Source organism: Mobula birostris, chromosome 21 (assembly GCF_030028105.1).
Source record: "Mobula birostris isolate sMobBir1 chromosome 21, sMobBir1.hap1, whole genome shotgun sequence".
NCBI classification, from domain to species: Eukaryota; Metazoa; Chordata; class Chondrichthyes; order Myliobatiformes; family Myliobatidae; genus Mobula; species Mobula birostris.
Genome location: NC_092390.1, coordinates 20,267,210 through 20,286,198, shown reverse-complemented (window position 1 = coordinate 20,286,198; position 18,989 = coordinate 20,267,210). Strand labels below are relative to the sequence as shown.

Here is an 18,989-nt window from a genome sequence, read left to right as displayed (position 1 = left end):
TGAAACCAATATCCTTTCTCTGGTGACATCCTTGCCTCATAGTTGACAAGAGATGTGGAACATCATGGTCAAGAAGAAGAAAGAAGTTTAGCTTTAGGAAAAACTTCAGGTTTAGGAAGCAAAGATCATACAGGGTCATAGAGAGTTACAGGTTAGCCAGAACTGAAGATTAGGCTCAGGAGAGCTGGAAGGCAACATGAGAAGGTATTGGTGAGTAGGATTAAGGAAAATGCTAAGGTGGTCTACACATACATGAGGGTGACAGGAGTGAGGGTAAGAAGTTCAAAGTTCAAAGTAAAATTTATTATCAGAGTACATACATGTCACCAGATACAACCCTGAGATTCTTTTTCTGCAGACGTACTAGACAAATCTATAGAACAGTAACTGTAAACAGAAGCTGTAAACTGTAAACATCAAGAACTGTAAACTAAACAAACTGCTCAAATTCAGGTAAAATAAACACAGGTAGCAATTAATAACGAGCATGAAATATCAAGATAAAAGAGTCCTTAAATGAGTGTAGTTATCCCATTTTGTTCAAGAGCCTTTTTTAAACGCAAACAACAGGAATTCTGCAGATGCTGGAAATTCAAGTAACACACATAAAAGTTGCTGGTGAACACAGCAGGCCAGGCAGCATCTGTAGGAAGAGGTACAGTCGACGTTTCGGGCCGAGACCCTTCGTCAGGACTAACTGAAGGAAGAGTGAGTAAGGGATTTGAAAGTTGGATGGGGAGGGGGAGATCCAAAATGATAGGAGAAGACAGGAGGGGGAGGGATGGAGCCAAGGGCTGGACAGGTGATAGGCAAAAGGGATACGAGAGGATCATGGGACAGGAGGTCCGGGAAGAAAGACAAGGCGGGGTGGGACCCAGAGGATGGGCAAGGGGTATATTCAGAGGGACAGAGGGAGAAAAAGGAGAGTGAGAGAAAGAATGTATGTATAAAAATAAGTAACAGATGGGGTACGAGGGGGAGGTGGGGCATTAGCAGAAGTTAGAGAAGTCGATGTTCATGCCATCAGGTTGAAGGCTACCCAGACAGAATATAAGGTGTTATTCCTCCAACCTGAGTGTGGCTTCATCCTTACAGTAGAGGAGGCCGTGGATAGACATGTCAGAATGGGAATGGGATGTGGAATTAAAATGTGTGGCCACTGGGAGATCCTGCTTTCTCTGGCAGACAGAGCGTAGATGTTCAGCAAAGCAGTCTCCCAGTCTGCGTCGGGTCTCGCCAATATATAAAAGGCCACATCGGGAGCACCGGACGCAGTATATCACCCCAGCCGACTCACAGGTGAAGTGTTGCCTCACCTGGAAGGACTGTTTGGGGCCCTGAATGGTGGTAAGGGAGGAAGTGTAAGGGCATGTGTAGCACTTGTTCCGCTTACATGGATAAGTGCCAGGAGGGAGATCAGTGGGGAGGGATAGGGGGGACGAATGGACAAGGGAGTTGTGTAGAGAGCGATCCCTGCGGAATGCAGAGAGGTGGGGAGGGAAAGATGTGCTTAGTGGTGGGATCCCGTTGGAGGTGGCGGAAGTTACGGAGAATAATATGTTGGACCCAGAGGCTGGTGGGGTGGTAGGTGAGGACCAGGGGAACCCTAATCCTAGTGGGGTGGCGGGAGGATGGAGTGACAGCAGATGTACGTGAAATCCTCCCTTATCCATCTTTCGCTCCCCCTCTCTCTCTGCATTCTGCAGGGATTGCTCCCTACGCAACTCCCTTGTCCATTCGTTTCCCCCATCCCTCCCCACTGATCTCCCTCCTGGCACTTATCTGTGTAAGCAGAACAAGTGCTACACATGCCCTTACACTTCCTCCCTTACCACTATTCAGGGCCCCAAACAGTCCTTCCAGGTGAGGCAACACTTCACCTGTGAGTCGGCTGGGGTGATATACTGCGTCCGGTGCTCCCGATGTGGCCTTTTGTATATTGGCGAGACCCGACGCAGACTGGGAGACCGCTTTGCTGAACATCTACGCTCTGTCCGCCAGAGAAAGCAGGATCTCCCAGTGGCCACACATTTTAATCCAACATCCCATTCCCATTCTGACATGTCTATCCACGGCCTCCTCTACTGTAAGGATGAAGCCACACTCAGGTTGGAGGAACAACACCTTATATTCCATCTGGGTAGCCTCCAACCTGATGGCATGAACATCGACTTCTCTAACTTCCGCTAATGCCCCACCTCCCCCTCGTACCCCATCTGTTACTTATTTTTATACACACATTCTTTCTCTCACTCTCCTTTTTCTCCCTCTGTCCCTCTGAATATACCTCTTGCCCATCCTCTGGGTTCCCCCCCTCCATCTTTCTCCCTGGGCCTCCTGTCCCATGATTCTCTCGTATCCCCTTTGCCAATCACCTGTCCAGCTCTTGGCTCTATCCCTCCCCCTCCTGTCTTCTCCTATCATTTTGGATCTCCCCCTCCCCCTCCAACTTTCAAATCTCTTACTCACTCTTCCTTCAGTTAGTCCTGATGAAGGGTCTCGGCCTGAAACGTCGACTGCACCTCTTCCTAGAGATGCTGCCTGGCCTGCTGCGTTCACCAGTAACTTTTATGTGTGTTGCTTGTTCAAGAGCCTGATGGTTGAGGGGTAGTAACTGTTCTCGAACCTGGTGGTGCCAGTCCTGAGGCTCCTGTACCTTCTACCTGATGGCAGCAGTGAGAGAAGAACATGGCCTGGGTGGTGAGGATCTTTGATGATGGATGCTGCTTTTCTACGACGGTGTTTCATGTAATGTGCTCAATGGTTGGCAGGGCTTTACCCATGATATACTGAGTCAAATCTACTATCTTTTGAAGGATTTTCCACCCAAAGGCATTGGTGTTCCCATTCCAGGCCATAATGCACCCAGTCAGCACACTTTCCACCACGCATCTATAAGTTTTCCAACGTTTTTGATGACATGCCAAATCTCTGCAGACTCCTGAGGAAGTAGAGGCACTCTTGTGCTTTCTTTGTAATTATATGTATATGATGGGTCCAGGACAGGTCCTCTGAGATAGTGACACTCAGGAGTTTAAAATTACTGACCCTCTCCATCTCTGATCCTCCAATGATTACTGGCTCAAGGACCTCTGGTTTCCCTCTCCTGAAGTCTACAATCAGTTCCTTGGTTTTATTGACATTGAGTGAGAGGTAGTTGTTATTACACCACTCAGTCAAATGCTCAATATCCATCCTGTATGCTGATTCATCACCACCTTTGATATAGACCGCAACGGTGGTGTCATCAGCAAACTCGTATCTGGTCTTAGCCACACAGTCATAGGTGTAAAGCGAGTAGAGCAGAGAGCTAAATACACATCACTGTGGTGCCCCTGTGCTGATGGAGATTGTGGAGGAGATGTGTTTGCCAATTCAAACTGACTGGGGTCTACAAGTGAGGAAATCCAGGATCCAATTGCACAAGGGAATAGTGAGGCCCAGATCTTGGAGTTTACTGATTAGTTTTGAGGGGATGATGAAGATAAATGCTGAGCTGTAATCAATAAAGAGCATCCTGATGTATGCACTTTGCTGTCCAGATGTTCCAGGATTGTGTGAAGAGCCAGTGAGATGGCGTCTGCTGTAGACCTGTGGCTTCGGTAGGCGAATAGGAGTGGATCCAAGTCACCATTCAGACAGGATGTGCTTCAATACCAGTGTCTCAAAACACTTCATCACTGTGGGTGCAAGTGCCACTGGGCGACAGTCATTTAAACAAGTTACCACACTCTTCTCGGGTACCGGTACGATTGAAGTCTTGCCAGGTGGGTATCACTTGCCGAAGCAAGAGATTGAAGATGTCTGTGAGTAGACCAGCCAGTTGGGTCAGCACAGGTCTTCAGTACTCGGTCAGATACTCTGTCTGGACCGGATGCTTTCCTTGGATTCACTCTCTTGAAAGCAGCCCACACGTCATCTTCAGTTGCTGAGACCAAAGGATCATCGGAAGACATGGAGGTGCATGATGGTTCCTGCCTGTTCTGATGATCAGAGTGAGCATAGAAAGCATTGAGCTCATCCGGAAGTGAAGCCCTGCAGTCCCAAATGTCACAAGGTTTAACTTTGTAACTTTGTAGGAGGTTATGGCATTCAAACCCCACCACAGCTGTTGAGCATCCCTCGTTGATTCCAATATTGTCTGGAATCTCCACTTTGCCCAAGAGATCGCTTTCCAGAGATCATACCTGCGCCTCTTGTAGCATTCTTGATCTCCAGACTTGAATGCCTCTGTTCTGGATTTCATTGTTCATCATGGCTTCTGATTGGGGAAAACCCTGAACGATTTAGTGGTGGGCACACTCATCCACAGCTGTTTTAATGAAGTCTGGAACGACCCTGCTGTAGTCACTGATGTCCTCAGATGAGCCCAGTCTCAAGGTAATTCCGTAGTCATTACTGCACTTCCTGCGACCACATTGTAGTTGTCTTGATACCTGGAGCCTTGCTCTTTCGGCTCTGTCTGAACACAGGTAGGATCAATCAGGGATAGAAAAGGAAACATGTACCTAGAACCAGAGGAGGTAGGGAAGGTCAATGTTCACTAGTGTGAGGGACCTTGATGTCTGTGAAGACAGCATAAAACAGGCTGACATGCTGGAACATGTTGACGTTAAGAAAGAGGATGTGCTGGAACTTTTGAAAAACATTAGGATTGATAAATCCCCGGGGCCAGACAGGATATATACCAGGTTACTACAGGAGGTGAGGGAAGAAATTGCTGCACCTTTGGTGATGATCTTCCCATCTTCACTGGCCACAGGAGTGGTAGCAGATGATTGGAGAGTAGCAAATGTTATTCCTTTGTTCAAGAAAGTGAGTAGGATAACCCTGGGAATTAGACGAGTGAGTCTTACCTCAGTGGTGGGCAAATTATTGGAGAAGATTCTTAGAGACAGAATTTACAAGCATTTGGGGAAGTATAGTCTGATTAGGAATAGTCAGCCTGGGCTTTGTGAGGGGCAGGTCATGCCTCACAAGGCGGAATGAATTCTTTGAGGACATTGATGAAGGTCGAACAGTGGATGAGGTGTATATGGATTTTAGTAAGATCTTTGATAAGGTTCCCCTTGGTAGACTCATTGTGAAAGTCAGGACGGATGGGATACAGGGAAACTTGGCTGTGTGGATTCAGAATTGGCTTGCTTATAGAAGGCATAAGGTGGTAATAGGTAGAGCATATTTTGCCTGGAGTTCGGTAACCAGTGGTGCTCCTCGGGGATCTGTTCCGGCACCCCTGATCTCTGTGATTTTTATAAATGACTTGGATGAGGAAATGGAAGGATGGATTACTAAGTTTGCAGATGACATTTGACAGCTTGCTCTCCATTATCATACTGCCCTGGCTTGTGTATCACATAAACAGCTGGGACACATCATCCATGGTCAACCCTGACAAATGGAGGGCCTCAGATGACATGAAGGTTGGTGAAATTGTGGGTAGTGTGGAGCTTTGTTGTAGATGACAGTGGGACATTGACAGTTTGCAGAGCTGGGCTGAGAAGTGGCAGATGGAGTTCAACTGGAAAAGTGTGAAGTGATTCACTTTGGAAGGTTAAACTTGCTGGCAGAACACAGGGTTAATGGCAGGATCCTTAGCAGTCTAGAGGAATAGAGCGATCTTGGGGTTCACATCCATAGACCCCTCAAAGTTGTAACACAAGTTGATAGGGCTGGTAAGAAAGCGTATGGTATGTTAGCTTTCATTAGTCATGGAACTGAGTTCAAGAGTCACGAGGTAATGTTGCAGCTCCATAAAACTGGTTAGATCGCACTGTGTTCAGTTCTGATCGTCTCATTATAGAAGGGTGTGGAGGTTAAGTGAGCTAGGGCTTTTGTCTTTGGAGCAAAAGAAGATGAGAGGTGACTTGATAAAAGTGTACAAGATGATAAGAGGCATAGATTGAGTGGATAGCCAAGAATTTTTTTTCCTCAGGTCTGAAATGGCTAATACGAGGGGAGCATAATTTTAAGTTGATCGGAGGAAAATATAGGGGGATGTCAGAAGGCAATCTTTTTTATACATGGAGTCGTGGGTGTGTGGAATAACCTGCCGAGGGTGGTAGTAGAGTCAAATACATTAGGGACATTTAATAAACTCTTCAATAGACACATGGATGTTAATGGAGGGTTATGAGTAAGGGAAGGGTTAAATTGATTTTAGAGTGGGTTAAAAGATTGGCATGACATCATAGGACGAAAGGCCAGTACTGTGCTGTAATGTTCTATGCTCTTTGTTCTGAAAGGTATAATGCTGCCTAAAAAATACTAGGCTTGAAAAATACAGATTTCAGCAGAGGAAGACCAGGGATGAAGAGTTATCTAGTCAGAAGTATGAAATAGACTGAAAAGTATTTCAGATGTGTGAAAATTCAAGTGGGTTCTTACAAACTGAGCTGGAAGAAATTGAATTGAGGAATAGAAAGCAGCGGAAAATTTAAGCAAATATTCTGTTCCTGAAAATCAAAACTGGAAATCTGAAATAAAAACAGAAAATGTCTCCTCGGGTTGGAAGGTGGAAAATGTAACTTCACTACTTAAGAGAAGTGAGTGAGAGAATAGAGAGAAAATGGAACTGTAGATGAGTTAGCCTGAGTGGTAGAGAAGAATTTATCACAAGTAAACGATGACGGTGAACTTAAAATAATAATATGCATCAGTGTGGTAGCATCAGCATGAATTTAAGAATGTGGCATTATGTTTAACAAATGTTTGACTGTTTTTAATTGGTAACTAATAGGTTAGATAAGGGGGAATAAGTGGTGTTTTTCAACTTTCAGGAGGCCTTTCATAAAGTGCAAAAGACAAGATTATTGATTAAAATTAGAGAAAGTGAGATTGGAATAATATAATTGATTGTGACTGCTTAAAGGACAGAAGACAGTGGGTAGGAATAAATAGATAGCTTTTGAGTGGAATGCTGTGACTAGTGACATGTCATGGCTTTATAAGGCATTGGACAGACCACATCTAGAGTATTGTGAGCAGTTTTGGGCCCCAAACCTAAGAAAGGATGTGCTGGCCTTGGAGAGGGTCCAGAGGAGGTTCTCAAGAATGATCCCTGGAATAAAAGGGCTAATTTATGAGGAGGGTTTGATGGCTCATGGCCTGTACTTGCTGGAGTTTAGAAGAATGAAGGAGAATCTAATTGAGACCTACCGAATATTGAGAGATCTGGAAAGAGTGGGCATGGAGAGGATTTTCCAACAGTGGGAGAGTCTAGAATCAGAGGGCACAGCTTCAGAATACAAGGACATCCCTTTAGAACAGAAATGAAGAGGAATCTCTATAGCCAGGGGATGGCGAATCTGTGAAATTCAATGCTAACAGACGGCTGTGGAGGCAAGTCATTGGGTATATTTAAAGTGGAGGTTGATAGGTACTTAATTAATTAGGGTGCCAAAGGGTTCAGGGAGAAGCCAGGAGAGAGCGATTGAGAGGGAAAGTAAATCAACCATGACTGAATGGCTGAGCAGACTTGATGAGCCATATGGCATATGGCTCCGATGTCTTATCTCTTGCATTGGAAAGATCAGCGCTGGAGCACCAGCTCTTTCCATGATACAGAGAGGAGGACCAAGTATAATATATCTTGGTTTGAAAAGGATACAAAACTGGGCGTCAGTGTGAGCGGTGAAGAGAATGCAGAGAGGCTCCAAAACAATGTTGACAGACCAACTGAATTCAAGCGTATTTGGCGGGTGAAATATGTGTAAAGATGTGAAGTTATTCACTTCTGTCAGAAAAATAATAACCTGGACGTTTCACATCATATGTCACTCATTAGAAATCTGATCCTAATTCTTTTTTTGTATGGTGAGAGGTTGAAAGACGTTAGTTTTCAGAGCTTACTAACTTCGGTATTATTGTACATGAGTAATGAAGAGTTAACATGGTGATATTGGGTGGGACTACAACTAGAGGTTAGGGGTTAAGAGTGAAAGGTGAAAAGTTTAGGAGGAACATAAGGGGAAGCTGCTTCACTCTGAGGTTCATGAGAGTGTGGAATGAGCTGCCAGCACAGGTGGTACATGTGAGCACGATTTCAACATTTAAGAGAAGTTTGGATAGGTACATGCATGATAGGGGGTATGGAGGGCTATGGTCCCAGTACAGGTCAATAGGAGTATGCCGTGTAAATGGTTCAGCACAGACTAGATGGGCCAAAGAGCCTGTTTCTGTGCTGTATTTTTGTATGGCTCTATGATATAACAGCCAGCTGGGATAGTACTGTAAATAGTTTGGTGATCTTCATTGCAAAAGGATTCGAGTACAGAAGTTAAGCTATGTTATGCAATTTCTAGATGCAGGCTGACCTGCGGAGTGCTCCAACTATTTTCAGTTCCATTATTCAAAGTTCACCACATTGACTTGTGGAGCAGTACAACTGAGAGGGGGGTGGGGTGAAACTGGTAGAGACAGTGCAGTTATACCACATGGGATCTGTTCTGAGGAAAAGTGATATACTTTGTTCGCTTTAGGAGAAAGGCAAACACACTAAGACAGAAATTTCTTAGGAGGTTTGACGGAGTAGATAGAAGTCTTTGGTGGCGCACGTATGAGAAGCTGAATGAACTGCTTCAGTTTCTTGTGTTGCTGCAGTAGCCCTTCGATGCTTTACCTAAAGAAGCAAATATCAGCTTTATAAGTGGAATATTGATAATAAGAGACATTGTAGTCAAACAAAATGACATTAAGATGTTACTATGATTTTTTTTTCTTCACGCAATTATATCTATCAATTCTGTGTAAAGCAATATCAAAACCTCACTTGCACTTCCTGAACCCACAAACAGTATTTCTAAAAATATTGGTGCATTTATTAAGTTTAAGACTAAGACAGAACTATTTTCTTTTTCTACATAGTTTCTCTACACACTTGCAATTGGATTGATACTTGAATTGATGGGTGGAATCGTAGCATTGATCTTCAGGAATCAGGTAAGTAATTAATACCTCATCATTAAATTGATCATAATGCATATTAGCAGACTTTGAATTGTTAAGCTCTGCATTAACCTTTTTATACTCCATTTTGCTGTTGTTTTTCTTTTGCTTAATATTGTTGGATAATTAGAATGATCCTACACAAAAAAAGCACAAAATGGACTTTCATTTTCAGTTTTTAATGGAGACATTTGGGTCTCATTTCTAATCATTGTTTTAGATTTTGACAACAGGCAGTTTTGTTCCAGTTCCAATTATGGATATATGGCAGAACAAGATGGAATTTAATTCTCCCTAGTGTGAGTTGGTGCATTTTTGGGGGGGACAATAAAGAACAGCAACAGCCAACAGTAAGGCCTAGGGAATATTGAGGGACATAGGAGGAGACTGTGTCACAAATCCAAGGGCCTCTGAAGGCAGCATCCCAGGTAGATGATGCGATATTGCCTTCATTAGCTAGGTCATAGAATATACACGTTTAGAGCACATGGTACAACATTTTCTAAAGGATTCGCAAGGCCACAGCCGGAGTACTGAAAGCAGTTTTGATCATTACACTGTATGAAGGATGTGATTGCCTGAAGATTGCAGAGAGAAAACTCTCCAGGATGTTGTCTGGGATAGAGTGCTTCCATTACAAGGCTGAATTCAGTTTACCTGGAATGGAAAAGGCCGAGGGGAATTTAGTAGAGGTTCAAAGTAAATTTATTATCGCAGTACATATATATGTCATTATATATGACCCTGAGATTCATTTTCTTGAGGGCATACTCCATAAGTCCATAATAGAATAATAAGCAAAACAGAATCAATGAAAGGAGATTAATTATAGAAAGAATGAATGTTGTACAAATGTATGAGGGGATAGACAGTATAAAGCTCTTCCCAATGGCAGTACTTGGAAGTCTAAAGCTAGAGGGCATAGAGAAGAGTAAGAGTTTTAGAGGCTCTGAGGAGGAACTTTTCGTTCAACATTAGAATGCACTGCCTGAATGGGTGGTGGAGGCAGGTCTGTCTCACAAAACCATCACCATGGCAGTGTATTGGTTAGTGCAACGCTGTTACAGCTCGGGGAATCGGAGCCCGAAGTTCAACGCCAGTGCCTTCTGTAAGGAGTCTGTGCACCCTCCCTGAGGAAAGTGTGGGCTTTCTGCAGATACTGTGGTGCCCTCCCCACAGTCCAAGGACATACAGGTTCATGGGTTAATCGGTCACTGTAAATTAGGTTAGGCTTAATGGCAACTGTCAGTGGTTGTTGGGTGCGTGGCGGGAAGGGCTGGAAGGGCCTACTCTGAGCAGTGATAGCGTTGTGCTAACGGCTACGCTAACGTAGCAGCCAGACTCGGTCCGGGAGGTGAGATCACATGAGATTCAGGGTGAGCTAGACACAATTGGGAGGATTTGGCAGGAAGAGTCAAAGGGTGATGGTGCAGAGTTGTCTTTCAGATTGGAGGCCTGTGAAAGTTGATGCGTAGCAGGCATCGATGTGGATGCACTGTTGTTTGTCAGATATACTTATGATTTGGATGAGAACATAGGCGGCGTGATTAGTAAGTTTATGGATGGCAACAAAATTGGTGGTATAGTGGAAAAAGAAGAAGGTTGTCTGAGGTTACAATTGAATACTGAACAACTGGGAAAGTGGGCAAAAGAATGGCAGATAGAATTTAACGCGGACAAGTTCCAAGTGATGCGTTTTGGGAAATTAAACCAAAGCAGGACTTTGTAAATGGCGAGTATTGTAGAAGAGAGAGACCTTGGGGTACAATCACATAGTTCCCTGAAAGGCGAGGAAGGCATATGGCACCCCTTCAAGGGACAGGCACTGTGTACAAGAGTTAGGACATCATGTCATAGCTGACTAGAATGCTAGTGAGACTGCATCTGGAATAGTTCTGATCAGCAGACCAAAGGAAGGATGGCCTCCAGTTTGGACCCACCAATAATCTCATCCGATTGACTGCTTCTCCTGACACTTCTCCCTCCAGATTCTATGGAGCACCTTCCCTACCATGTGGCAATACCTGTAGCCTCTGTCTCTTGCTCTGCCACAGCTCCAGGCCTCAATTTCCACTATCTGCTAAGGAACTCGCCTACACTTTATCTCCACCAGATCCATGCCTTCATCCACTGGTTTTTCTCCTTCCTCATGTCCAGGAATGATCGGAAGATCAACTGTCTCCAGACTGCGAGGATGCTGTTGTAGTTTGGTTTGACTGACCTCTACCTCGCTGAGGCCAGGCAGCAATTCTCAGACATCTCCTCTTACTTATTCCTTCAACAGCTCCACACCATCACCAACCTCATTGACTCTGGAGATCTCCCATCTATTGCACCAACCTCATAGTTCCCTTACCCTGCACTGCTCATTTCTACCTCCTACCCAAGATCCATAATCCTGACTGTCTAGGTAACCCATTTGTTTCTAACCTGTTCCTGCCCACTGAACTTGTCTCTACACATCTCAACTCCATTTTGTCCCCTTTTCCCACCTACAAAAACAACAATTCACATGCTCTCAATCTCTTCAATTGCTCTAAGTTCCCTGGCTCTGATTGCCTCATTTTCACTATGGATGCCCAATCTCTATATATGCCTATACCCCATCACTAAGGATTTAAAGCTCTTTGTTGCTTTCTAGACAACAGACCTAACCAGTTACCCTCCACCACCACCTTCTTTCGTCTGGCAAAAGTAGTTCTCTTCCAGCTCCTCCCACTTTCTCCAAACCCAAACTGTAGCCATAAGCCCCAGCTCGGCCTGCCTTTTCATTGGCTGTGTGGAATAGTCCATGTTCCAAGCCTACACAAGTAACACTCCCCAACTCTTTCTGCACTACGTTGATGACTGCATTGGTGCTGCTTCCTGCACCCATGATGAGTTCAACAATTTCAGCAACTTTACCTTCAACTTCCACCCTGCCCTCAAATTTACTTGGTCCATCTCTCTCCACTTTGGGAATCTCTCTGCCTCCATCTCTGGACACAGATTGTCTACTGTTATCTTTAATTAATCTACTGACTCTCACAATGACCTTGACTATATCTCTTCCCACCTGGTATCTTGTAAAAATGCTGTTCCTTTCTATCAGTTCCTCTGTAACTACTGCATCTGCTCTCAGGATGAGGCTTCCCATTCCAGAACATCTTTGATGTCCCCCTTCTTCAAAAAAAATGGACCACCCTTCCTCTACCATCAATGCTGCCTTCTCTTCTGCTCATGTGCCCTTCACCTCCCTGTAGGGCCCCGCCTTCCCTTTCACCATGGTCCTCTCATTGCTCCTGTCAGATGTATTCTTATTTAGATCTTTACATCTTCCACCTATCACCTCCCTGCTTCTCACCATCACCCTTCCCCCACCCACCTACCTTCCCCATCACCTGGTTTCACCTATCACCTGCAAGTCTGTACTCCTATCGCTCCCCCTCCTTATTCAGGCTTCTTCCTCTTTCCTCTCCAGTCCCAATGAGGGGTCTCAGCATGAAAAGTGAACTGTTTGTTCTTCTCCATAGAAGCTGCCTGACTTGCTGAGTCTCTCCAGAATGTTGTGTTTCTGCATTTTGAAGATATGGTTAAGTTAGAGAAGGTTCAGAAAACATTCACAAGGATGTTGCCAGGACTGGAGGCTTTGAGTACAAAGGAGACACAGCAAAGGTTGGGAGTGTTTTCTGTGGAGTGAAGGAGACTGAGTGATGAACTTACAGAGGTTCATAAAGTCACAGTCTTCTTCCCATGGTAGGGGAGTCCAAAACAAGAAGACTTAGGTTTGACATGAGAGAGGAAAGATGTAAGGGGACCTGAGGGCAAGTCTTTCACACTGAAGGTGATAGGTATATGGCACAAGGTGACAGAGGAGGTGGTAACAATGACAACATGTGACAGACACTTTGACAGGTACCGAGGTAGGAAAGGTTTACAGGGATATGTGTAAGTGCAGACATATAGGCCAAGTAGCTCAGCAAGGTACCTTGATTGGTATTTTTGCACTAGGACCTTGTTGTGCAATGACAATCGTGTCCATTTTACTCCTGGTGAATGGAATCCACACTGATCCGTGCAATCGCTTGGTTACTTGGAGGAGGCAGCAGAGGGGATCTTGGTGATATCAGTTGATTATCTTAGATTGAAAGTTGTGCTTATCTTCTTCTCACCCTCCTCCTTCCCCAACTTAGGAGGGGCCCTGTGTTCCTGGATTGCCACGTGAGTGCAGTTGATTACAGTCTGAGTTCTGAAGAAGCAGAAATTGCTGGTAGAGAACGTACAAAAGTGTTTTCTTCTAGAGTACAGAATGCCAGCAACCTTCATAGTGCTGCAGTGAGGTGTCGTCTAGAGCACTCATTACCTCATGACTCTGGAGAGGTATTTCAGGCACCTGTGACCCATGTGGAGGTCCCCTGTGTAGGCCTTCTGCCTCCTCCCTCAGGTCTCCTAGTATTACGTTTGGTACCTGTGGCACCTGATCTGAAAACCCAGCTCCGATAATCTTCTATTATATGGATGATATCATTAGCTATTTTTCTGTCATTGGAATTGCAAATACCAGATTTCATTTCCATTGGCATCCCACTTCAGGCTGAAAGACATTTCTCACTGTGTAATGCGGAGAAAACAGCGCTCTGCAATATGACGTCTGTGGAATTGTGTTCATTCCAAGTTGACATCATTTGGCAGGGTATCTGCATTATTTGATTGATCTTTGTTTAATACACTCGCTTGACATTTTAAACACAGAATGGGTTCTAACGTGAATTTGTACAGTCTAAGAAAACTACGGAGATGCTGGGAATAAATTACAGTACCTTAAGTCAAAACTTAGGCATTCTGCCTGAGTGCAAAACCAAGTACATGCATAGCTTTCAGAAAAAAATAGGTGTGTTTGGTGGTTCCTGAAGATAAGAAATCTGTTTGAAAAGTATGTAAGTCAAAATGATTTGGCTGCAAGATAAATCTGATAGAGATGGGAGCTGATGACCACTTGAAGTTATTGCAGAAAATATTTGCCAGTGCATATGTCCAAGTGACACATTTGTGTTGCATGTATATGGTGGTGTTCTATAGTGACATTGAATGGTGCACTCGTACAAAATTCTACTGTGTAAAAAACCCACAAGAATATGGAACAAATTTTTAAACAGAGGACTAAACCCCGCTTTGACTTTGGTTTAACATTTCCAAAGCTGCTTAACATGCTGTTGGAGAGTATTTCAATATTCACCATTCAGAATCAGAATCAGGTTTGTTATCTCCAGCATGTGTCATGAAATGTGGTAACTTAGCAGCAGGAGTTCAATGCATTACATAATAATATAGAAAGAAAAAAATAAATCAATCAATCAATTACAGCAAGTAGATATGTGTGTACAGTTGAAGTCAGAATCTTACATACACCTTAGCCAAATACAGTTAAACTCAGTTTTTCACAATTCCTGACATTTAATCCTAGAAAACATTCCCTGTCTTAGGTCAGTTAGGATCACTACTTTATTTTAAGAATGTGAAATGTCAGAATAATAGTAGAGAGAATGATTTATTTCAGCTTTTATTTCTTTCATCACTTTCCCAGTGGGTCAGAAGTTTACATACACTTTGTTAGTATTTGGTAGCATTGTGTTCGCGCGCAAACGCACTACTAAAGAAACACACGGAGGCAGAGAGAGCTGAGCTCAGAATGCCTTTACTGATTCAAAATCGCGCGCTTAAATCTCCCCTCCCATGGGCCCCCTGCGACCCGTGGGACGGACATGACGTCAGACTGTCCCCGGAAGGTCCGCCCCGAGCAGGTAGTTCCAAACGCGCCACTACGTGTCTGCCCGCGGCTTCTGACGGTGGTTCGAGTCCCGCGTGTGCGGACTGCCACACCATCACCCCCCCCCCCCAGAAACATCCATCGGGGGAGTGGAGCCCCCAGTCTGTGTGGCTTGCCCGGGTGGCCGGCCTCGCCAGCGCGGTGCGGGTACCCTCACTGGTTGCTCAATGTCCAAGTGTGCCAGTTTCAGGCGGCCCACTGTAAAAGTCTCTTCCCGGCCACCCACCTCCACAACACACATTGTGCCGGGTTCACCTTGAAGGGTCCCTCGCACGGCCGCTGTAGAGGTGACCTGTGCATGCCCCGTGAATAAAAACACACTCACAGTCTCGGAGGTCTTTAGGGGTGAAGGATGGCGTGGGACCATGCCTGGAGGTCGGGACCGGTGCCAGGGTCCCTACCTTGTCCCGCAGCCTCGTTGGCACCGCTGCTGGAGTTTCTTCCAAACCTCGGGCCTCTGGTACGAACTCGCCTGGGACCGTCAGGGGGGCGCCGTAGACCAGTTCCACCGAGGAGGTATCCAGGTTCTCCTTGGGGACAGTGCGGATGCCCAGCAGGACCCAGGGAAGCTCATCTGTCCAGTTGGGGCCCCTGAGGCCCGCCATCAGGGCCGACTTGCGATGCCGGTGGAATCGCTCTACCAATCCGCTGGACTGGGGATGGTACGCTGTGGTGTGATGCAGCTGGGTGCCCAGGAGCTGCGCCAGTGCTGTCCACAAACCAGACGTGAACTGCACCCCTCTGTTGGAGGTGATGTCCGTTGGGAGGCCGAACCTGGCGATCCAGTTTGCAATGAGCGTCCTGGCGCAGGACTCAGTGGACGTGTCTGCGAGCGGTACGGCTTCCGGCCATCTGGTGAACCTGTCTACCATGGTAAAGATATACCTGGCGCCCCGGGAGTCTGGCAGAGGGCTGACGATGGCCACGTAGATGTGTTGGAACCTCCTGTGAGTTGGCTGGAACTACTGGAGGGGAGCCATTACGTGCCACTGGACTTTGGCGGTCTGGCAGTGTACGCAGATCCTGGCCCAGTGTCCAAACTATTTGTGCAAACCATGCCAGACGAATCTGTCCGCTACCTGCTTGATGGACGCCCAGATGGACAGGTGGGCCAGGTCGTGCAGCGTGTCGAACATCAGTGCCTCCGTGCTGCTGGTACCACAGGTCAGGGTTTGCCGGTAGACACGTCGCACAGGAGTCGATCCGCTGCCGGGCTGATGGAGACGTTCTCCAACTGGAGCCCCGAAATGGCGGTGCGGTAAGCCGGGATCTCGGTGTCCGACCGTTGTGCTTCCGCCAGTGCTGCGTAGTCTATTCCTGAGGACGATATGCCTACTGAGTGGAGTCAGGGACGAGACAGTGTGTCGGTGACGACGTTGTTCTTCCCTGTGATGTGGCGGACGTCTGTGGTGAATTCTGAAATAAGGGACAGGTGCCTCTGCTGCCGAGCCAACCATGGGTCCGATACCTTGGCCAGTGCGAAGGTGAGGGGCTTGTGGTCTGATACACGATGAACTCCCTTCCCTTGAGGAAGTACCGGAAATGCCGGACAGCCAGGTAGAGCGCTAGCAACTCTCTGTTGAAAGCGCTGTACTTCACCTCTGGTGGCTGTAGGTGCCAGCTGAAGAAAGCGAGTGATCGCCACTGGCCCTCGATGAGCTGCTCCAGGACTCCGCCGACTGCCGTGTCGGAAGCGTCGACTGTGAGTGCTGTGGGTACATTGACTCTCGGGTGCACTAGGAGGGCCGCCTTTGCCAGCGTGTCCTTGGCCTGCTCGAACGCCTCCGTGGACTCCGCGTCCCATGTCACTTCTTTGGCCTTGCCGGCCATCAGGCTGAACCAGGGTCTCATGATGTGTGCCGCCGCCGGCATGAACCAGTGATAAAAGTTGACCATCCCTACGAACTCCTGCAGGCCCTTGACCATGCTGGGCTTGGAGAACTGGCGGATGGCCTGGACCTTGTCCAGTAGGGGAACTGCGCCATGTCGGTTGACTCTGTGGCCCAAGAAGTCGATCTCCGTCAGCCCGAACTGGCACTTTGCCAGATTGATTGCCAGTCTGCGGTCGCTCAGGCGTTGGCAGAGCTGGCGCAAATGTGCCACGTGCTCTTGGTGCGAACTGCTGGCCACCAGGATATCATCCAAGTAAATGAAAACGAAATCCAGGCTGCATCCCACTGAGTCCATGAGCCTTTAGAAAGTTTGGGCTGCATTCTTGAGACCGAAAGGCACCCTCAGGAATTCGAACGAGCCGAACGGGGTGATGAGGGCTGTCTTGGGCACGTCGTCGGGGTGCACTGGGATCTGATGGTATCCCCTGACCAGGTCGATTTTCGAGAAGATGGTTGCTCCGTGCAGGTTCGCCATGAAGTCCTGGATGTGGGGTACCGGGTATCTGTCGGCGGTTGTGACATCGTTGAGCCTTCTGTAGTCTCCGCAGGGCCTCCATCCTCCTGCGGACTTGGGCACCATGTGCAGCGGGGATGCCCACGGGCTGTCTGAGAGGTGTACGCTTCCCATCTCTTCCATCTTACGGAACTCCTCCTTGGCGAGGTGGAGCCTGTCAGGTGGGAGCCTGCGAGCTCGGGCGTGCAGCGCCAGTCCTTGCGTGGGGATGTGGTGCTGCACGCCGTGCTTGAGATTGGCCGTGGAGAACTGCGGGGTGACTATGGAGGGGAATTCTGCCAACACCCTGGCGAATTCGTTACCCGAGAGGGTCATGGAATCCAGGTGGAGGGCCGGTAGCTTGGCTTCTCTGAGCTGGGAAGTCTGGAATGTCTTGGCGTGGACCAAACGCTGGCCTTTTAGGTTGACCAGGAGGCAGGTGGCTCGTAGGAAATTTGCCCCTAGTGGTGGCTGTGACACCGCTGCCAACGTGAAAGTCCAAGTGAAACGGCTGGACCCGAAATGCAGTGAGATAGTTCGCGGACTGTACGTCCGAATACTGGTGCCATTTGTACCGGTGAGTTCGGGGCCTGGGACCGCGTTACGAGTGTCCATGTTTGGGGGGAGGAGTATGCTGACTTCGGCCCCGGTGTCTACCAGGAAGCGCCGCCCAGAGTGTTGGTCCCAGAGGTACAGGAGGCTGTCTCGGTGGCCAGCCGTCATAGCTATTAGCTAGGGCTGGCCTGGCATTTCCCAGAAAGGCACATGGTGGACGGCAGCGGCGTGTGCCTGAGCCCCATCTTTGGTGACAGCAACACCATTGTTCCGAACTTCCGTATTTTTCCCCCATGGGTCTCAATGGCCTCGGTTGCAGGGACTGGGCTTTGGGGCGCTTGATCGTGGCTAGGCAAATGGAGGCTGCTCCACGTTGCTTGCTCTGCCAAAGGACGTCTGCTTTAGCCGCGACCCTGCGTGGGTTACTGAAATCCTCACTCGCGAGGAGGAGGTGAACGTCCTCTGGCATTTGCTCGAGGAACAACTGTTCAAATAAAAGGCACGGCTTATGGCCGTCCATGAGCGCCAGCATATCATTCATGAGCTCGGATGGCGTGCGGTCGCCCAGGCCGTCCATGTGTAGGAGCCGCACGGCCTGTTCGCGGTGGGAGAGGCCGAAGGTACGGATCAGGAGCACCTGAAGCTTAGTGTATCTGTCCTCCATTGGTGGCTGGCGTAGGAAGTCGATAATCCAGCCTGCCGTCTCCTCGTCGAGCATGCTGACCATGTAGTAGTACCGCATGGTGTCGGCTGTAATGTCTCTGATACTGAACTGGGCCTCAGCCTGCTCGAACCAAACGTGGGGCTGAGTGGCCCAGAAAGTTGGGAGCTTCAGAGAGACCGCGTTGTGCAAGTTGCTCAAACTCATGGCAGGTCGCTGAGTCGCCGGTTCCAGATGCCGTCTGGAACGTCGGGGTCACCAATGTAGTCGCGCACAAACGCGCTACTAAAGAAACACACAGAGGCAGAGAAAGCTGAACTCAGAATGCCTTTACTGATTCAATCTCCCCTTCCATGGGCCCCTGCGACCCGCAGGACGGACGTGACATCAGACTGTCCCCAGAAGGTCCGCCCTGAGCGGGTAGTTCCAAACGCGCTACCACGTGTCTGCCCGCAGCTCCCGATGGCGGTTCGAGTCCCGCGTGTGCGGGTCGCCACAGCATTGCCTTCAAGTTGTTTAACTTGGGTCAAACTTTTTGGGTAGCCTTCCACAAGCTTCTCACAGTAAGTTGCTGGAATTTTGTTCCATTCCTCCAGACAGAACTGGTGTAACTGAGTCAGGTTTGTAGGCCTCCTT

At 47.5% G+C, this 18,989-nt stretch overlaps 1 protein-coding gene across 1 annotated transcript in view; it reads left to right on the top strand.

The window, feature by feature from the left end:
• Positions 1-18,989, top strand: part of tspan15 (tetraspanin 15) — a 136,343-nt gene that overhangs the window by 55,972 nt on the left and 61,382 nt on the right. The window contains exon 3 of the mRNA XM_072239704.1: positions 8,866-8,940. Within this exon, the coding sequence (XP_072095805.1) occupies positions 8,866-8,940 (75 nt within the window). The remainder of the gene's footprint in view (positions 1-8,865; positions 8,941-18,989) is intronic.